General features: G+C 44.4%; 1 protein-coding gene across 1 annotated transcript in view; it reads right to left on the bottom strand.

The window, feature by feature from the left end:
- Nucleotides 1-21,802, bottom strand: part of PTN (pleiotrophin) — a 152,165-nt gene extending 130,363 nt beyond the window's left edge. The window contains exon 1 of the mRNA XM_006278280.4: nucleotides 21,561-21,802. Within this exon, the coding sequence (XP_006278342.2) occupies nucleotides 21,561-21,787 (227 nt within the window). The 5' untranslated portion in view covers nucleotides 21,788-21,802. The remainder of the gene's footprint in view (nucleotides 1-21,560) is intronic.
- Nucleotides 21,803-22,167: the final 365 nt, after the last annotated feature.

The raw sequence follows: 22,167 nt of genomic DNA, 5'->3' as shown, positions 1-22,167 counted from the left end.
CGGGAACTCTCTCCTGCACGCGGGTTCTTGATGCAGCAAAAACCCTCGCTGTGCAAGAGGCTCTCAGGTGACAAGAAAATTTCATAGTGCCGAGGCACCAAACTCACTGGGTCGTGACATGCCCCCTTGCCGACGGCACAACTGGAATTTTTGACACATGAGCACATCATACGGCATCTTTGTTAGAGGATTCACTGACTTGGCAAAGCCTTCACAACCAATATATATATAAATACATAAACAAACAACTTTGAACACATAACAACAACTGTTGATCATCGTCTGATTGGAGAACATCCACTTCGGTCCGTCTTCTCCTATAACAGACAATGTCAGTAAACACCCAACAAATGAAAATAGTGTCATAACAAGTCCTGAGCAAATGGGCACTTGCCATCTCAGTGCTTCCCTCACAACCATCACTCTTTGGCCTCGAATAGACTGCAGTCTGGTCTCATAATCAGGTGGTTGTGGATTACCACTTTTGCTGGGGTCAAACCTGTGAAGAAAACAGAATAACAAGACAAAACAAAACAAGAAAGAATCATAATTGGTTTTACTGTAAGGATACTGGGTGAATGTCGGAACGGCGAGTCATCCAGTTGTGATGAACGATAATAGGAGGACAATCAGGCTTCTCTTCCAATTGGACAGAATAGGTATTTGGATATTGTCCCGACCGTTGAACTGTCCCTTTGTGAACTTGTGGATGAGACTGATGAGGGTGAGGTATTGAGATCCATACTAACTCGTCAGGTTGGAACTTGGGCTCCCAAGGTGGGGGCTTCTGGACATTAGCTTCGTCCCATAACGGTTTAGCAGTGTTTAGTGAAATAAGGACATCGTGATTAAATTTAGTCCAATTTTTAAACGTCCCTCCTCCTCTAAGGCGAAGCTGCTCCTTGTATAGACCTATGTGTCTCTCCACAACGCCATCGGACTGCGGATGGTACGGCAAATGAAGATGCCATGCCACATTGTGAAGACGAGCAAATTTATCCAGAGCGTTAGAATTAAACGGAGGTCCTCCATCAAACTGAATTTCATGAGGAGGTTGCCAGGTGGCAAATACAGCAGTTAAGGCAGCAATAACAGCAGTGGCATTGCTTTTTCGTAAGGGAATAACCTCCAACTGCCTGGTCCCCAAATCAACCACAACTAATCCTTTATTTGGTGGTTTAGACCCTGGGAGGGGTCCCAGTAAATCTACCTGCCAAACTTTTCCTGCCTGAAACTGTGAAGAATCGAAAGCTCCGATCTGATGCTTGGTTTTATGACACTTCTCTTTAGCACATGTCTCATAGGCCTGAGCTACCTTTTCCCAATCCCGCCGAGCTCCATATGAGGCCGGCTCTGTAATGGTTCGGCACCAACGTTGATGACAAGCCCGTGGTCCTGGGTGACCCCAATTTTCGTGAAGCCACGCGAGAAATGGATTTACTTCAGGATCAGTGGTAGATGTGACAGGCAAAGCTATGTCGGTCCGGAGTGGATCCTCCAAAAGCTTATCAATTACCTCATGCACTGGATCATCAACGGAAGGCGTACAAATCTAGTTAACGTCCTCCAGATGTCTCGCCAATCATCTAAGTTCTCGGTGGGAAAAGCTATGCCCGTAAGAATTTTATAGATATACTGCGAATCAATTGCGATGATCGGAACTGGGAGTGTATTGTTATGATACATCAAACAATGTTCTAGTACCTTCAGGAATCCTAATAATTCACATTTTTGGGACGAATTATCATCTGGGTCGGCCTGGAATATTTCCTTGTCGTGACAAGCTTTTTCAGTAGTATCCATAGCCTCCTTCATGTTGGGAGGTTCCATCTGAGGCCATCCACGCTGGGGCTGAAGTTCCATACAGTGTAGGAACCTTTCCCTCATCTTCTGGGCTTGGATCAGGTACCGTGTCTTCCAACTTCCAACAATGCCAATTATAATGGTGGGTAAGTACTAGCATATTCCAGGTCTTAGACTCCCCTTGAAAATGTGGGTCGATTCTTCCCGCGTCCAGCAAGGGTAACAATGTGGCACCAGGAGCGCGTAACGTCCCATGCCCCCTTGCTAACGGCTCCACCAGTTGTTCAGCTAGGAGAATCTTTCCTATAGCTCCATATCTATGTTGTGCCACTTGAAGCGTCTTATGGGCCGTATATACCAACTCATCGCGGGGATTATGCACGACAGCCCACATGTGGTTGCTGGTGAATCCAAGGGTTATGGTTAGTGACTCACCCAGATCGATGGCATGGAGTTGTGTACCTTTAACCATGGTTAGCAGGCGAAGCAGATTCTGCTGATCCTTTTCCATCCAAGGCGTGGACTTTCGGGACTTGTCACGAATCTGTCGCTGTAATTTAGTGAGGAGTGCCAAATCGCTGGGTTCAACATAAAGTCGATACCAATTTAAATGACCCAAAAGCTGTTGAAAATGCCTCTTAGTGACAGGGTGGAATGTTTTTAGCGGATCAACGTTAGGACCCTCATGCGATACTCCGTGGCGGATGGAACCAATGTATCGAGTGCCAAGGAACGTAATGTCATCTACAGGATGTAGGCTTGACTTTTCCTCGTTGATTGTCCATCCCTCACTTTGAAGGTGAGCAACTAGTTGGTTTAGTACACCGGCAACTACTGAACTATCGCGACCCATGATGGCAATATCATCAACATAACTCCAAATTTTTAATTCTTTTTCTGGGGGAAGAGAGTGCAAGGCTTGAAAATTCTTCAGGGTGTTATTCATGGCACCAGTGGCTAATGATGGAGCGTTGCGATATTCTTGCGGACAAACTGTCCACCTGTACATGATGCCATCAATACACATATTTAGTATTCCTTCCGGGTCAGTTATTGGGATAGAAAAGAACATATTTTTTAGATCTAATGTGACTCCAACCCACTTACTTTGTTGGAACTGTGCCATCTCAAACATACACTGTGGCAAAGTAGACGGATTAGGTTGTTGAAGTACCTGACACCTTTTGTTGACTTTCTATAGTCCACGACCAACCAGGCTTCATTAGGCTTCCCAGGTTTCGCAACTCCCCATCCTGATGATAGGTAGGTGCTGGCTGTTACGGTCTTAATACAGCCTCGTCGCTCGAGTCGCTGCAGAAGGTCAGTAAGGGACTGTTTTGGAGAATCCTTAGTTGGGATTGGCCAATATCGCCAGGTGGAAGTGTCACGAAGCGTTGGTCAATGCCAGTCCTGCTCTGGGATAATTACAGGTAATGCCTGTAGCACTTGTTCCTTAAGGTCAAGCACTTTTATCCCCGGGATTCCTAAAATGTTGATGCCCCCTAGAACGGCCTCTAGGGGATATCGGTGGTCCTGAACCCAAAACTTGACCTTCGTTGTGACAGCGATAGCGTTAAGCCCTTGTACCTTGATCGTCTTGATGGTCTTTTGATGAGGTATCATTGAGGTAATCACATTGGTCTGAGCTCCAGTATCGAGAAGGAAGGATATCTGTTGTTTGTCATCCGGATCGGTAGGGTTGTAAACAGTGAGTTCAGCGTATGGTCGAGAATCAGTAGGATTGGGTTTGAATTGGTGAAGGCCGCCGGCGGAGCCAACGGCCGTTACTCGTTTTTTGACGGATCCTCAAAATTAAATCCCAATGCTTCAGCCATACTGGCCTGGGCCTTGTCTCCCAAAAGTCTCAATTGAGCCTTTGTTAGTCCGGAGTAAGCGAGAAGAAATCCGAACATAGTTCTTTCCTTCAGAGTTCTTTCCTTCGAGGTTCTTTCTTTTGGGGTCCTTGGAGGTGACCTCCATGGCTCTCACCGAGGGGTATACCCTTGACGCCTAGGCCTCAATGTTGCAGCCACGTACGCTGAAGGTCGATCCCTTGTGTCATTAGAAGCTTCCTCACCTTGCTTCATAAGTGCCTGCAATCGTGGGAGATGGCCTAAAAGATTTCCCACTGGTTGACCTGCCATTGGGTTCAAGAAGAGTCGGAGTGTAACAGCATTCGCTCCTCCGTATACCTCCACGCAGGCATCTATGGCTTCCAAGGGCGTTGGAATTGCCCCGGGGTCCGATAGGTGACGATGAGCCCATCTCTTTTTACGCTGGACTGCTGTTAGTCCCATTGGATTTGTTCTTGGGCTCCATGAGAGATACAACACTCCAACTATAGCCAGAAGAAGCTGTTCTGCAGTAGCCTTCTGCGGGCAACCCTCGTGCCAGGTGTGAAATTTGTGGTTTACCTGTCCTACCACAAGCGCCGGGAGCTGGATGGGCCAGTGGGCACTGTCCGTGACCACATTCAAATCAGTAGCACGCCCTCCGCTCCACACTGCTTGTCGTGTCAGGGCACTCGCTTCTTCCTTATCCAGAGTGTCGGATCCAAATTCCACCATCAGTCTTCCTAACCACATGGCCAAGGTTTCTCCCGGCCTTATTTTAGATTCTTTGCAAAACTCTTGTATCTCTGGTCTGGTGCGTGTGCGAGAGATAACAGTGGTACGTGTGGTACCTTCTTCATCCTCAACATGCTTCGTCACAGCTATCGGGTAAGCTGCGGCAGAGAGAGAGTTAAATTCTGCATCTGGGAGCGTTGGGTATATCCCTCCTCCCATTGCCCCCTCCCCGTGGTAAAGAGGCGTGGTTGCAGGGAATGACGTCACCTCAGGAGGTGGAGTCACCAAGGGAATCCCCGCCGGGTCTTCCAAAACTCCGCCCCTCCTTTCCAGGTTCCCCGGGTAGCTCGTGCTTCTTTCGGTGCCATTTTCTGCTAGCAGCATCATGCGGCTGGCACTGTTAATAAACGCTGCTCCGGAGCCCTTTGCTGTCCACTCCAGCGACTCCTTTCCCGCAGTATGCATCTGAGCCTCCAAATTCACGTATTCCCTTAATAGGCCCGTTACTGCACGGAACAGCACATTTATCATCTTTCCCTTTTTCCATTTAATTAGACCCCACTTTGGCTTGTGACGGCCCTTAGTTTCCAAATCCTCTCGTAGCTGAATGAGGAGCTCATGGCCCCGCGACTCAGGCACCAAATCCGGACAGTTGAACCAGTCCGCGGGGGTGGGTTCCCCCCCTCCTTTAAGTATCGGGTGCATTGGGCAAACTCCTGAGCGGGGATCAGCTTTTCTTCTTTCCGCGCTTTCACCCCGGCTAGGGATATTGTTGATGTTTCTTCCGGGGGCCGATAATAAACCCGGTCGCTCCCCATTATGCATCCGAACTCCCCAAGGGATAGCTTTGTTCTCCATTCTTTCACTACCGTCTCTTCTCTTTTTACGGAGAAGTAACCATCAATACTTCTTTCCTCCCCTTCTACCACCTGGTGGTAAGCGATATGCGCCCATAGATCGTTAGCGTTCTCTACGTGGCGGTTCCCGGTGCGCCAGGGGCAGCACCCAATTAAGTTCTTCTCCATCACCGTGCCCTTTAATCCCATCCTCGTCGCCATGTCTCGGCCGGGCTAAACCAACTCGAGGTGATTCAGAAATTACTCGTTCGTCAGGGCGGGCTGGTGAATGGAGAGGCAGACGAGGTTTAATGGTTGTAAAAAACTTTACTTATGTTGCGGGTGGCTGCGACGGAAACGGTTCGGTTGTCTGGACAACAATGTGAGTTACTCCAGCTGGCGAGGCCAATGCCAGTAAATCCGTCCGTGACTCAAGTCGACGGGAAAAGGGTACGTCTGGGACTGCGTTCGGCGACAGGAAGAAGGATCAATAGGTAATCAGTCTATCGACCAGCTAGCCGCAAGTTGGATCTCTAAGAGGCACTCTGCAGCGTGCTCAAAGCTCTTCGACTTGGGCGGAAGTCGTGCAAATTTTTAAACGGCCAGCAAGCCAATTACCGGCCGCCACGTGTGAATAATTTAGCACTAGCCAATAGCAGGGAACAAATATGCATCCGAACGGCAGGAACTCTTTGCACCGTGCATTTCTGTGCTGCAAAGGGAAAATGCATCCTGCAAAGACAGCTGCAAATTGGCGGGAACTCTCTCCTGCACGCGGGTTCTTGATGCAGCAAAAACCCTCGCTGTGCAAGAGGCTCTCAGGTGACAAGAAAATTCCATAGTGCCGAGGCACCAAACTCACTGGGTCGTGACAACGTGTTGTGGCGGCATAAATTACTCCGCCATGGGATACTACTTGTCCTGGATAATGCTATCCTATGGTAGAGTTAATTTACTGTGCCCTAATATGGGCACATGTGTAGATGGTGACACTTTACTGCGGAACTAATAAGACAACATATGTGTAGATACACCCAATGGACGCATCCCAACAAGCATACACATGCAATTTGTGGCACCTCAAAATAGTCTGAGGAGCTGCAAACCGTATGCGGTGCATGTGCACCCATTCACCATGCTGCTAAATAGCAGTGTGGTAGGTTTTCTTGACACCAGGAGATCCCAATGTAAAAAAACAAAAAACAGGAAAAAAAAGAACCACCACTGAAAAACACAGTGCAGAGCACGTGACAGCAGATGTACTACCAGAAAGGGAGCTTGGACAGCCAGGGCCACGCTCTGAGTGACTGACTCAGCACCACTGCTGCCCCAGGAGGCCCCCAAGACCCTCGGCATGGCTGCTAGAGCCAGCACAGGTGCTGGCTCCAGCTTCCCCGTGCTGGCTCCAGCCTCCCCTAGCTGGCCCAGGTCACTTTGCTCTGTGCTGGAGCGTGTGTGGACAGGCGTACCCAGGGACAAATAATGGCACAAATATGTACCGCTGCTATTTGTCCCATGGGAAACACACTGTTCCCTGCACGTGTATATTCATTTGGACATACCTAATGAGTGGAAACCCACCACCCTTACCTGGGATCAGAATCAGGTCCTTTCAGGGCATAGCCAAGCACCCTACTGACTGAACTATGCAGCTCTCCCCGTGTAATCAAGTAATTAAGGTAAACTTAGTTGTATTGTATTAATGAAGTAATTACTAAGTCTTGTAGCATAAAATATCAAAAGGTATTTGGTTATAAAATATCAAAAGGTATTTGGTTTGGGAGTGATTTTTCAAGAGATTATGTGAAAGAAGCCTGAAGAGTTCACTAGGAAATAAAAATCCCCAGAATTAACATAGAGATTTTTAAGAATGTTCTTTGTACAGTCGCTGACTCTCTGCATATCCCACACCAAGGAAAGGAGGGTGTTAAAACAGAGAATAAGAATTTATTCAGACCAAAAAATATCCTAAAAAATAAAATGGAAATTTAGCCCTAGTGATACTAATAGAAAGGAACAACTTTGGCAGGTGAGATGTAAAATAGAGATTAAGAGTGCTGGAAGCAAATTTGAAAAACGAAGAGGCAAATATGGAGCGACAAGTAATAAGGAATTCTTTAAGTACATCAGAAATAGGAAGCCCTGAAAGAGAGTTGGTGGGTCTAGCAGAATACTGTGATACAAAGGGGGCAAATCAGAAAGGATAAAGAGATTGCACAGAAGTTAAATGATTTATTTGCTTCAGTGTTCAGTTCAGAGCACAAGGAGAAATACATACCCTACAGTTATACAGGTAGAGGAGGTGAGGCTGCCCTGTCAGGCAGAGTTATCCAAAAAGAGGTGATGGAAAAACTTGAGAAATTAAACTGTAATACAACAGTGAACTGCATTTCAATAATGCGGGGAAATACTGAGAAGTTATTAAAAGGCAGTTACAGAGTATCTAGATTGGCATAGAAGCCACACAAACTAGAACAGCATAAAACAGCATGGTTTCTACAGACATAAATCATGCCTCTCCAACACAAAAGAATCCTTTAGAAGAGTTATCCTAAAGAAAAATAGATTGGTGAGTTTTGATTTTCAAAAGGCATCTGATTAGAGACTACAAAGGAAATTTGACAGCCATAAAATAACAGGTAGAGTCCTGTCATGGTTTTAAAATCAGTTAAAATTAAAAGGTACAAAAAGACACCAGTTCTTAGTACAGAAAGAGATTACAATATAAAATGGGAACCCAAGGATCAGTACTAGGTCCAGTATTGCTCAATAGTTTTATTAAGAATCTAAAATAGGAAATGAAGAGTAAGATGCCCAAAAATGTGTAGTATTGGAGAGACTGAGGAACTCCCCAAAAAACTAAAATAACTAGGTAACTGAATGCCCATAACAGACCATTATGAAATAATCTATCTATATGGAGATGCCTTTCTAATCCCAATAAAAATAAAGCTGCTACATTATTAAGGTGTAATAAATAAAAGAAAATACAGAAGTTATAATAAGTATAGCACTCTAACTTATGTATATGTAAGGAACCTACTAAATAGGCATGATCTTGAGCACAAGTTTAAGATTAAACATATGCTGAAGTGTCAGGCTGAATTGGAACTTTAAGAAAGCTTGTAGAAAACACTGAAAATGAGAAGCATTGGGGGGCTGCAAATTTAGGAGGAGAGATCCAACTGAACGTTAGATCTTGAAGTAATATATGCACACATCATACCAGGGAGGATAGAAGGAAGCTAGCCTGCAAATTACAGGAGCTCAAACTCATTTTTGAGGGCTCATTCTTCCACTTTTGCTGCTCCATTAGTGCTCTAAATATTCACAGAACTTGGTATGAAATTTAGAGGGACAGCAGGAAACATGAACTTCATATGGCTACTGTTAACACCCATGAGAATGGTGAGTCTGACAAAATGTTTTTCTAATTAATTAGACTAGTCAATTATTGACAAGCTCTAATTCCTGTATACTATGCTCCCATTCTCCTATAAGGCCAGGGTCTCTGGCTGGACTGGCGGCATGAAATCAACCAGATAAAAGACTTCAGCATATAGCTATATAACTATGTCCAGATAGAGATGTGAGCCAATAAAGGAGGCAATAGAAGCACGAAGCACCCAAACTACAACTCCAATTAGAATAAATACTGGGTTTAGCAAACCAAAGTATTTCAGATTGGTTGAGCTGCTTTTGTGACGTTATGCTTTGGCAGGGATGGAAGCAGAGTCATTCCATTATTTCGCTGTAATTTTTTTTTAATTTAATGTTGCTTGTTGGGGAAGGGAGAAATTTATGAATTTTAAGGGATAGCCAAAGACCCTCTGTAGGTGATGGGGGTATGGGCCTCAGAGGGTCATTACAGAATGGGGAGGGATCTTCTCTGGACATAAGGCAGGAGAGTGGGAGACAGTGGGAAGTAACTTTGAGCACCGAGATGTGAATGGGGCTTGGGAAGCATGGTTGGGGTTGCTCTCCTGGGTAACAGGCAGGGAAGCAGAAGTGGCACGGGTGGAGTAGAGTTTTTAAAGTGCTAGGGTGTGTTGGGGAGTCTGTTGTTTCTAGCGAGTTGTTTGTCTATTTCTGTAAGACACTCTGAGCCTTTCTGGATAAGGAGCAATGTAAATCTATATAATAAAAACTGACAAAATAATTCAGCTTCATTTTTCCTAATGAAAAACCAAAAACTTTTGGCAAGTGTTTTTGGAAAACCTGAACAGTCAATCAAAAAAATATAAATGGAAACTGTCTGACCACTCCCAACAGAAAACACTGCTTGCTTAATAAAATCCAAGATAGGATTAGACCTGTTTATGTAGAAACTATCAGTGTGAAGAAGAGATTGGTTTGCCATTTTAAAGTTACTCTTTGCAACTGAGAATTCTATAGGAAAATGGGACATTGTGTTACAAATCATGTTTCTCCAGTTTATTGATAATTTAAACAATCTCTGAGCAAAATAGAAGATAGCTATGTAATGTACGTACACCTAATACACACACACACACACACACACACACTTTTCCCTCAAAAAACTCTTCACTAACCCTACACCCTACAATTAACATATAAAAATAAGTTGTTTCCAATTCTAGGAATACTTTCCACAGTGTGTAATCATAAATAATTTAAACTAAATTATAGTACATGTCAATTAAATGAACAAAGTACATTCTGTAGTGTATTATATTTATATTTTTATTTCTTTACTTGTATGCTAATTTTCTAATTCCAGTAATTCTCAATAGCTCTGTCAGTGCAAATAACTGTAAATCTACTTGTATATGTATGGCAAGAGAGTTTTAAAAAAAAATTATCAGGACCATTTTTCATGCAATTCTACCATAAAAAAAAACAGGCATATTAGTTATTACTATCAGTCCAACTGGACAAAGATCAAAGGGAATAATAAATTACCTAAAATAACTCAATAAATTCAATAAATTACCTAAAATAACTTTTCTATACCATAGTAAGTGATCTCATCAAAACAGGAAAGGTATTCACACTTTTCCTCCAGATTCACCCTGGTTTTTTTCTCATGTCAAAATGTTCGCCACCTCTGCAGTCAAGAAAACATTTACAGGATGTTTCCATTTCAACCAGATGTACAAAATATGTTTAAATTTAAAGTCCAATACTCTGGCCCCTTTCAGAAGTAAAAGCAAAGTTTGAAACACTAGAAGGCTGAGAATCCTCACCTCTGCCTACTATTGGAACAAGAGATTCTGGTTTTACACCTGTAAGACTATACGCCTTGTTACATATTAATTTTAGGTGACCCCTGGAGTTTTTAACCCCTGGATTGTCCACACACTAGCACGTGGACCTAGTTTTAAGCACTGTTTAGGTGGCTTAAAAATAATTCATATAATCTGTTATCCAACTTGTGTTACACCAACATGTAGCCATTCTAGGCTACATATTAGTATAAATGCCCCACCCACCCTGCCTCTCCCACTGACCCAGATCGGGCCCTCTTCCCCCTGCCTTCCATCCCTTTCTCCCCCTCCCCACCCCACCCCACCCACCCTGCCAATCAGGCCCAGCCCCATCCCTCAACAGCCCTAATCAGACCTGCTGCCTCCTGGCCCCACAGATCAGGCTTGCTTTCCCCACCCCCCAGACCGCTGCTCATGCTCCTGCACCATCCCCCAGCTTACTTCTGGCTGCCAACACTGTCCATGGGTGAAGAAGGGAGGGGAGGAAAGGGGAACCCAATGACCCCTGCCACCCCTTCTCTCTGGGCTGGGCTCAACCCAGAGAAGTACCCCAGCAGCAGCCAAAAGTAAGCCAGAGGGTATCAGGGAGTCCTGGAGCCAGGGAGATCCCTGAAGAGCAGAAGGGGAGCCCTGGGGGCAGGGGAAAATCAGGGGAAGCCCCATGGGTCAGGGAGCAGGAGGGAAGTCTGAATAGGATCGGGGGGAGAAGGGAGAGTCTTACAGTTCAGTCCTCAAGGCCCCTGTTAGTTTGACTGTGTGACTGCTCCAAACTCAAGCTAACACTAACACCAGTCAACATTTGAGCATCTCAAAGTGCAACATGTAACAAGGCCCTGTGAAATATCAGTCTTGACCATGACATTTAAGGAATAGAAAAGCTGTAACTGACTCATGCTGAGCCCTCAACAGGTACAATCCCAGAATGGAAGATGACACAAGGTTTATATTCAGAGGCAGAGAAAACCATTTCTCTTGCTATCTGATTTTGTTTTTAAATAAATGGGCAGCTGTTTGAAGCTGCCCAGGGAGTTGAAATGCTTGAATGCATCCTAGGGAAGATGGTAAGTAAAGCCAAGGTCCACAATGAATTCACTGCTCCAAAACCTCAAGCCTTATCACAGGGATTTCTCCTACACAAATATATTTGGAGAAGGAAAGTGGAAACAGATATAGAAACTTGCTACACTCTCACAGATTTTGAGTCAGATCAGTTGTGCTTAGAAAATCTTACCATGTAAACTGCCAATCCAGCAAAGACTTTAGACACGGGCTAAAGGTTTATACACAATGGACATGTCTACATGTGCATTTACGCCAGCTTAAATTTATTGTGAAGTAACTTACTGTGCAGTAAGAAAGAAGAAGCTGGCATCTACACGTGCAGACAACCTGGGACTATATTTAGTCCCAGGTCAGAGCAGCCTGCCATGTGCCCCTATGGCCACCAGGGGGAGCTCCAGCCTCCAGCCACATGGCTGCCAGCACTTGGGACTTAGTGCCAAATTGAAGCCAGGAGAGGTGACCAGCCAGGAGCTCTGGGAATGGGCTCAGGCTGGCCCCCTAATGGCTGGGCAGGTCCAACAGGGAGGCCCCTTGGGTTACTGCGCAGTAACACGGCTACACATGCATTAGTGCACAGTAACTAATTAGGCATAAATCAATGCCTAATTGGTATCAAATTTACACTCAAGTCAGCATAAGTCACCATATTTCCTGTGCAGTACAGGCATGCACACGTAGATGCATGCCCATACTGTGCAGTAATTTCAGTTGCTGTGCAGTAAATGTGCACATGGAGACGCACCCTCTGAGCAGTCCCATTTACTTCAAAGTTATGCCAATGCATAGGCCTTTTCAAGACTTGGGCCTATGTTTGCAAAGGAGAAGTCTTTCCTAAATACCCACTACCCACACACCCCTACAACCATACGAACACATATCCAACATACACTAGTCTAAAATTCAGATGAATGCCAGAAGGTACACAGGAAGGGAGTAAAATCCCCCTACAACCCTTTTCTTCCCTGCCCCACAACATGTGCATTAATGCGCGCACATGCACACACACACATACACACACACTTCCCCAGATGGATATTCTTTGGGCACAGGGAAACTCTCCATCAAGTGCAGATGAAGAACAGCTACCTCCCATGCCACTCCCCTCTATGAGCCTCACTCTCCTTCAGGTGCTCAATAAATCCCCAGCTGGCCCCTTTTGTTACATATTAAATATAGTAAATATTTAATTGTTAAATATTGTTACCAATGGAAATGTTAAAGACAACCCCCTGGCTCCTTTGGATTCTGTGGAGCTCTGGCCAGTATAAAATTGGCCACAGAACCGTGGATTATAACTAGGTCCATAGTCAGGCTTTCCTTCTCTGCTGCCTAAAGAGCCTAAAATAGAGACTGCAGTATAAAGGATATGCTCTCCCAGACACAAAGGGATACCTTATAAACAATGAGGGTGGGAATACTGTCCTGCCAAATTATCATTTTACTTAAGCAAGCATCTGTTATAAAGATTAGCAAAAGCATATCTGACAATATGCAAGGCAGGCAAGAAATCTGGGGCAAAGGGACAATTCTGCAAAAATAGCATTGAACAAGTGTGATACAGATGGATCTAGGATTTGGGATGCCTGTAAGGTTACTGAAAATCTTTTCTGTTGGCAGGGAAAGGAAAAATCAGTAGAATTTTTTTCACCCGTTGCTCCCCATTGTATGTTCAGCTGCACCAGGCCAGGCTGTTAATAGAAGTAAAAGACTCTCACACAAACAAAAACATCATTGTGACCTCTGGGAACAGAGCAATCCAAATAAACAAGCCAGTCAGGTGGCACAAGCCAGTGGGAGGCAATCAGAACATCTCAGGGGGCCTTCACACAGCACCAAAAGGGAAGCTGAGTCATTAGGGTGGCAAATGGAGCTTTTTTCCTCAAAAAAGCAAAGGCTAAACCTTGCTGGGTAGCCAAAGCAAGGGGATCACAATATTTGAATTTATTCTTGGTGGAAGACAGTTTCTGGATAAGTATTGCTTATGGTTTTAACCGAAGAAACAGAAATTCTATTCTGCTAGCAAGATGGATGGCAATAAGAATGGAAGCTCATTCTCCGATTTGAACCAGGTTCTAGTATCCTTAATCTCACTAAATAGCATAACAATCCACGAGTAATCCCACTGACTTTAAAGGAGTGATGGAAAAAGAGTAAGGCAAGGCTGCTAAAATGATAGCTACAATTTGTTACGAACCTGTGTAACTTAATTTTGAATTATTTATCAGCAAATGTCAATAAAACAAAGAATATATTCTGTCAAAACTATAGGATGAATCCTACAGTGTTTACTCACTGTAGTTCAAGCTTTGCCCCAAAGTAAGGACTTGAATATTCAGTTCCAACCCAGTGGAAAAAGGGAAATAATTCTAATAGAGTTGGTAGCAATCTTGACACATGAGCAGAAACCATGAGTTCATCGCCCCCTGGACATGGGGCTCATACCCAGCACAGACTATACAGTGCCATAATACTGTAAGGAAAGTATCATGTTGTTAAGAAGTCCCATTATTCTGATGAGATATTATTCCCAAATTCCTTCACATGTCACTCTCTGAAAGAGACTCAAGGATAATCCCAATGTGTGTTTAATGAACAATGTGTAATGGACATAATTCTTCCTTTCAAAAGACCAGGTTTGTGTCCTTCCAAGAAAGACTGTCTAGGGAGAAGGATAGCATGGGGCAGTTCATACACCCGGCCTGTATCCAAGTATTTTGTATGTTGTGAAACTTAAAAATGTCACTTATCACTCTGCCTGCTTTATTTATAACCCTTCCCTCATCCTTCAACTACTTTTTGTTAATTATAAACTATAGCTTTTAGGGACAAGGACTGCATCTTTGTGTAGATGTAGACAGCACCTAGCATATTTTGGGTGCTTCTGTAATGGAAACACTCGTGTCCTATGATGTGAGACAACTAATGCTGAGTACAGGCAGTCCTTGGACTTACGACACAATTGGTTCCTGAAAACCACGTCTTAAGTCGAAATGTGGCAACTCAGAACCAATTTTCTCATAAGAAACAATGTTATAAATGGGGGATTGGTTCCTGAACTAAGGCCCGATACCCTATTTTCACCCAAAATACCCCAGAATGTTGTACTCGATCAATTATAGAGGAGTAATATAGCTACATTAATGTATTTATATTGTAAATAGCAATCATATTGATTTGGGAGGACTTCTTTGAGGTGACTTTGCTGGACTTTTTAAAAGTCTCTTGGTTGGACTTTTTGAAGGGTTCTTGGCTGGAGTCTTCTCAGGAGTCTTGGCTGCAGGTTTTTCTGGAGTCTTGTCTGCTTTCTTAAAGAAAGTGTCCAAAGAAGTTTGGTACAGATGTTCTCCAGGAAGATAAGTGACGCAGCAAACTTGTTCGCTGGCGTGGCATTGCATCAGATCAAGCGTTGTAAAGTCGAAACTGACATCATAAAGTTGAAACAGGGTGTCGATTTATAAACGTTGTAAGTGCAAAACGTTGTAAGTCAAAACATTGTAAGTCAAGGACTGCCTGATACAGTGGTTCCTATATTTTCACTGCAGTACCTACATATGTTGTATAGCATTTTTGGATGCCTTAAGTACGATAGATATGAAACCAAAATTGTTGTCATAACTGTATAATCAAAGCCGAGTATCATTTAAACATCCGTCAAGAGACCATCTCAAACAGTCAGGTGAATTTATGCCAATGTGCATGTAACACCAAAATAAAACCAAAGCATAAGACAAGATGGTTCAGTATACAAGGTGCAATAGTTGTTCCTGCTTGAAACTGAAGCTCTGGTATAGGGCTTTGCTAAATAGGGATGGATTGCTGAATTAGGGCTCCACTCCCTACCGTTCTCCAGACATGATTTCTAAAACCCCTGTAATCCTGAAGCAAATAATATTACTGTAACTCTACACTTTTCCCAGACTATCACTGGTGTTGCTGATAACAGCAAAACTTAAACTGTTTTCTCACAGGACATCAACACACTAGTCTCTCCTTTGCTGAGCAAATGGATTTCCCCGCAAACTGAATCACTCAGAATTATTACATTATCCATCAACCAAAATGAAATAGCAGCTCTACTCACCTCCAAAAGCTATGATTCAAAACTAGATTCCACTAGAACAGGGTGACAAAGAAGGGATGAGGCCAAAGAGATGTCCTGTATCCGGAATCACTTTTCCACAGAATTTTGGTATCACCAGTGAAGTACAAATCTGTTGCCTCCCTCCTCCCACAATACACAAATCATGATATGCCATATGCTAGAGTCACTTATTCTGGTTAAGAAAAATTACCCTTGCCATATAACGGCATGGCACATCCATGTGCTGAACATCTTTTACTTTGGGACATCAAGGCTCCTCAACATTGCAGGTAATGGGGGAATCTTTTACAGCACTGAAAAGGCTGCTGAAACCCACTAATGAACTTGACAATACAGAAAGACTTTTGCTGGCAATTCGAAGTAACCAGTTCACAGTAAGCAACAGATTGACACCAATTGCTAGCTCTTAACTTCATTAGATAGGTCATTCTCATAAAGATATTATGACTGAAGACATTTTTTCCCCCAGGAGATATCAAATCTTTGCAGGTCATATCAAAAGATATGTAGTTTCCTTAATCTTAAAATCTCCTTTACCCTAATCACGCTACGGACCTCAAGGTACTAATTACAAGAGATCCAACCCCAACAGTAACTAAACACACTGAATTGTGTAAATACTATTATACAGGCCAGCCATTATACAGCAGCTTGGAAACTGTTTAGATTTAATTTTCCTAGATATCTGAATTTCTCTTCCATCATTATTTATTACCAGTAAACCCATTAATACTTGGATGCCTATATAAAATCTGAATCTCGTTTGCTAAAAGTTTGTGTTTCTGTTATAGTAATTGCTTATCGGCATCTAAAGTCACCCTTTCTAATTTCAGAAATTCACAAACTCCACTAAAGGTATGAAACTGTAAAGAATCAAACTGAGACAACTGACAATTAGCAACTGAAACCTTGTTGCTGACAGACACAGGAGCCGGACACTGGTTATAATGAAAAATACTTTCTCAATCTTGATGTTCTAGAATGTCATGTTATTTACTGCATTTGAAAAGAAATGAAATATTTATTGGAGTAGACTAGCCTCAATTTATTATTAGCACTACATTGAACAAAATGCAAGCAAATTATTCTGTGGACATAAAGTTGATTCAAAGTACCAATTCCACTATCCCATGGCTAGCAAATTTCACCACCAAGGAGTAAATGTCTTTAGTTGAATATCCCAGGATACCTTCCACTTTCAAGTCAATATAACTAAGGATATGAGCGCAAACAATGCAATGTTAGCAGTACTCCTTGCTTAGGAGCTCCTACCCCATAATTAATGACATTGTGAAAGGTGTTCCTTCTATCAAAAGATTTCATCACCACCATACTTCTAAAAGTTTGTTGCACTACTTCTAGAGTTGCAACAAAATTATTGTTAAAGCAGGTTATTTTAGTAAAAGGCAAGCATCTGCATTCTAATGGCCATAGCTTATCTCCTTAATTTTTTCCCTATTTTTATTACAGAGCGTCTTCTGAACAAAGCTTTTTATAGAAAGACTCCAACTGATGTTAGACTCCCACACTTTGACTCTGCTCACACCTATTTTGTAATGCACACTCAGCTACTTCAACCAAACCAGCTCTAAGAATTGTATGCGTTCAGACAGACACAATGGATAACCTTTTTAAACACACCTAAGTGACAAGGCAGCCACTAAAGCTTAGGTGTTTTCAAAAACTCTGTTATGCCCAACTGGTTCTAAACCACTCAAACTAACTAAAACTTGGTTATTTTGCCCATTTCAAAAACATAAATTCCATGAGCCATGCCTGAAGTTTATTATTGCTGTTGATTCCTTATGTAGCCAATTCTATTAGCCAAAGTTTAACAACTACTAATAACATCAGGATATGGATATAAATTAGTAATACAGATCCTAAATGGCTTTGACAGTTTTACTAAGTATATATAGCAACACAGAATGATATTCCTGCTGTCAGACATCAATATGTAGACACAAGACTGGGGGCACCATGGAAACTCAGGGATATTGACTGGGTAGAAAATGAAGCTGAAATTTATGCTTAAGGCTGCTACAGATGCCAAGAATGGAGAATGACCTGCAGCAGTAAATTTGCTGCATAAGCTCCCTATGAACAAGGCAGTCCAAGAAGGATAAATCAGGGACAAGCATACTGGAGATATAGTTAGACTGAATGCAAGACACCCCTAGCATACAAGGAACACCCTGTGTGTGCATTACATTGACCTAGTTTGTTCAAAGACAGCATTTTGAATGGTTTGTTATGGAGAAGCTTGGAATAAACAGATTTCCTCAGTTAAAGTCCTAAAATGTTTTTGATGCACTAATCCGCAGACAGTCATACATGCTGAAGTGAGACTTACAGTGTTATCCATGGACCTATTCCCATGGAAAACACCACATCTTATTAGGAACAGAGGCAAGGGAGGTGGCTTAAGAAAGGCAACCTCCTAGAGCAAAGCCAGCTTAATCCACAGTGCCCAAATTGTAAATTGTGCTTCTCTTTGTAAATCATATCCCCATTAAGGCACAGAAGAAATGCTCTAAAATGTAATAGTGCTTGTCAAATTAGGACACTTTGAGAGCTCATGTATGAAAGCAGTTCTTCCACCTACCTATGTAAAGTCTCCACCATACCATGGTGGAGAGCATGCTGCTAGAAGTCATGCAACGCTTCTCATGTCAACCAAGGAACAATATCCAAACTAGTAATAGGCACTCCCCTGTTGGCACCATTTGCCACAGCGGAAAGATGTCCGTAAGGACTCATCTACATAGCTAGACCGCAGCCAGAACAGCAATCAGAGGTGTGGTGAGCCATGATCAATAAATGACACAGCTGTGCAGGCAGATGCACCTAGAAAAGGGGCAGTTTCCATACTGGCAAAACTGCACCTTTACTGATACAGCTTATATCACTTTACCGCTGCAGGAATACTGCTATATTGTACTGTTGTGAATGGAGGTATAACACCAGCAGTGGTGTGCTTCTTAGCACTAGAGTAAAGCCATCCATGAGAAAAACAAGAGTTTCTGCCAGCACAATTATGAGAGTCACAAATCATACCCCTGACATACAAAACTATGCTTGCGGAAGTCTGCAGCATTTATTTCTTTTAGCCAGACCAGGTTTACAAACAAACAAAAGCAGTATCTATATATGTATGTATGTGCTTTCATATGCATTTAAGTAAAATACCTAAAAAAAAAAACCCAAAAAAAATCAAAAACAAGCCTCTAACTATTATGAACTATGAAATTCTCTGGCTCGTGTGTGTACACACCCATGCTAAAGAAAGCAGCAAATTTCCTTCCCACCTTTCTACCCAAAAGCCCGCTCCAAAGCCCACTAAAGTCCATAGACATCTTTCTGAGTAAAAGCTGCCTCAGCCCCCGGATACAAAGATGTTTAGTTCAGATTCACTCCAGAGACATAATTTTTCTACTCTTCCCTCTCATATGTAGAGATACACATAGACATAGGGATAGTCACTAAATTCTGCAGTGACACCTTATTTCCCTCCCACCAAACTTCTCTCTATTGCAACAGCAAACAACTTCTCATGCCATAAACATACATGATCTCTTTCACGTGGGGGGACTTCTTTTGGACAATTTCTCTTGATGGGTATTTCAATTTTACACTGTTCACTTTTGCCACTTTTTTTGGCCTATTTAAAATAAACCACAAGTAAAATTCCCACTGCACATGTGCTCTAATGGACCATTCAATAGATCCATAAAATATAGAGTCCCCTTACAGTAATCCCCACATTTGAACAAATTTTGCAATGCTTGACTTTTGGGGGAGGGCACATGTCAGGTGTGTAACAGGCCTGCAACAATGCCAAACCAAAGCTCTAGTGGAATAAAGGAAAGGCAGCAAGTGTCAGAGCTGATGACCTCTGGATAATATGTTCTTCCACCTGGACCATTTGATTCATTCAGACTAATGGAGTCTAGTTAGAATAGCCTCATCTGCTCACCACTACCAGGTACTCACTCAGGAAAAGGCATTATACACAGTGCAACAATTCTACAGAGTTTATAAACAAGGCCCAGCAGACACGGTGGCAGGCTTAATCCCTGATGGCTTTCCAGCTTCAAGATGTTCCATTAACAATGTATTTATTAGCGGTGCATTCATTCATCTTTGAAACACAACCCCTTGTGATGTCCAAAACAGAAGAGGGTGGCATCAGGTAGGGAGTAAGCAACAGGCACAGGAGGACTCTCCAAGAAATAAAAAGTTCCCCATTGCATGTAAGTAGCCCAATTTTGAAAGGAAAAAAAGGGGGATGGGGTGAGAGGGAATCAAGCTATGAAATCATGAATTAGCTGCAAGATGATCTCTAAATCAATGGAAGAAGTTGTACTCTCGCTCGGGCAACAATAGGGTTACCCTGTTTTCACAGCAAAGAAACTAAGAGCAGAATTTGGCCGTGTCTTCCCAGCCTTTCTTCAAGACATAACAAAGATTCAAATAAAAGGAATGACAACAGCTCAAAAAAGCAATAAAGCAACCCTTGTTAAAGTTAGGTTTTTTGAGCAGCAGCAAAGCAAGGGCTAAATGCGACTCTAGGCGGAGGATGTTCCGTGCCATGGAAATCAGAGTGAAAGGGCTTATCCAAGGGTACGGTTTACCCCTGTTTCTCTGGGGAGCAAAGTCAGGGTATTTCTGGCACAATACAAGTCTCTAGCTGGCTAGCCACTGTGAAGGGGGAGGGTTACAACTGCTGCCCTTCTGTCTTCTGGAGCACCCCTCGTGCGCAGAACAGATAAGGCCAAAATCCCACCTGTGTTTCCCCAGCCCATGAAGTCCCTGCTCCTCCCCCTGGAGCTTTTTAATATTTCCATGCAAGGATCTGCCCTCATCCCAAACAAGGCTATAGCCAGCAGCTGTTTCAGTAAATCCACCCTGAGCTGAGACCATGGATCTCTTCCATTATCCAATGAGTTCTCAAAGTACTCCCAGGGCCCCTTTCTGGAGCAGGGCCAGAGAGGGAGGAGGAGGCCTGGGGATGCCCCAGCACCCCTTCTCCCTTACAGACGGTGAAGGGGGGCCAGACTCCCACTGGAGCCAGCTCTGCTTCCCTTTGGCTTCTGGGGGCTTCTTCAGGGTGCTCCCTCCTGGGCAGGAGGCATCTCCTCAGGAAGCTTCCTCCAAAGGGGGGGCTGTGTGTGCATGTGTGTATATGTGTGTGTGTGCGCTTATGGAGCTCCTTCCCAAGTGTGTGTGTGTGTTTCTCTATGGAGCTCCTTCCCAAAGGGGGGCTGTGTGTGTCTGTGTATGCATGTGTGTGTGCATGTATGTGTTTCTTCATGGAGCTCCCTCCCAAGGTGGGTCTGTGTGTGCATGTGTATGTGTGTGCATATGTGTATCCATGTGTGTTTCTCCATAGAGCTCTCTCCCAAGGGGGGGAGGGGGACTGTGTGCATGTGTGTGTGTGTGTTTCTTCAGGGAGCTCCCTCCAAAGGGAGGGCTCTGTGTGTATGTGTGTGTGTGTTTCTCCGTGAAGCTGGGGGGGGGGGGGGGGGGGGTATCCATGTGCATGTGCATTTCTTCAGGGCCTCCAAAGTGAGGGCTGTGTATGTGTGTGTATGCATGTGTGTATATGTTTCTCTATGGAGCTCCTTCCCAAATGAGTGTGTGTTTCTTCATGGAGCTCCCGCCCAAGGGGGGGGGTTGTGTGTGTGTGTGTGTGTGTGCGCGCGCGCGCGCGTGTGTTCGTGTGTGTTTCTTCAGGGGGCTCCCTCCCAAGGTGCGTGGGGGGGGGGGACATGGAGCAGGAGTAGCAAAGTTTGCGCGGGGAAGCGCCCCCCCCCGCGCTGCGATGAGGAGGGCGTCGAAGCAAGGCAGCTTCTTCCCTGCCTCCTGTTGAGTGCCCTGGGGGGAGCCCTGCCCCTGCCCGGCGGGGAGCCCCGCGCTCTGCCCAGCCCGGGCCGGGCCGGGCCGGGGCGCTCGGACTTACTTGGAGAGGCGGGTGCCCCCGTGCGCCTCGAGCCGTGGCGGGTGAGCGAGGGGAGCCCCGGGTGCCGGTGCCGCTCCCGCTCCGCGCCGGGTGGTGCCGGGCTCCGCAGCGCAGCGCAGCGCTCTGCTCCGGGCGGGGAGCCGGATGCGCGCCGCCACTCGCCCGAGCGCAGACTGCGGGAGGAGGCGGGCGGGCAGGCGGAGAGAGACGCGGCACTTCTCACTCATGTGATCCGACGGGGGAGCTTATGAAAAGCGGGTCACTCGAGGGGCAGTCTCTCCCACCAGGGCTGGAGGAAGGAAGGGGAAGGGGAGAGGGGCTGGAGGAGGGCTTCAGGCGCTGCTGGCATCCCGCCCCTGCCACTTCAGCTGGGGGCTCTGGGAGCCAAGCAGGCTCTGTCCAAAACCCCCCCAAAAATCCTCCTCAGAGGGTGTTTTGTGTCTGAGGACACCGGCAAAGTTCTCTGGGCAGATGTGATCTCTGTTATTAGACCAGCTGAATAGCTGGAAAGATTGTTCTTTGCAAGCTTTGGGGCACAAACGCCCTTCTTCAGGCATAGGGAGAGCCTGCTGGTGGTCTTGTGCTCTCTGTTTAGTTGGGCTAAGAA

Source organism: Alligator mississippiensis, chromosome 4, assembly GCF_030867095.1.
Source record: "Alligator mississippiensis isolate rAllMis1 chromosome 4, rAllMis1, whole genome shotgun sequence".
NCBI lineage: Eukaryota > Metazoa > Chordata > Crocodylia > Alligatoridae > Alligator > Alligator mississippiensis.
This window is presented reverse-complemented; position numbering and strand designations above follow the sequence as displayed.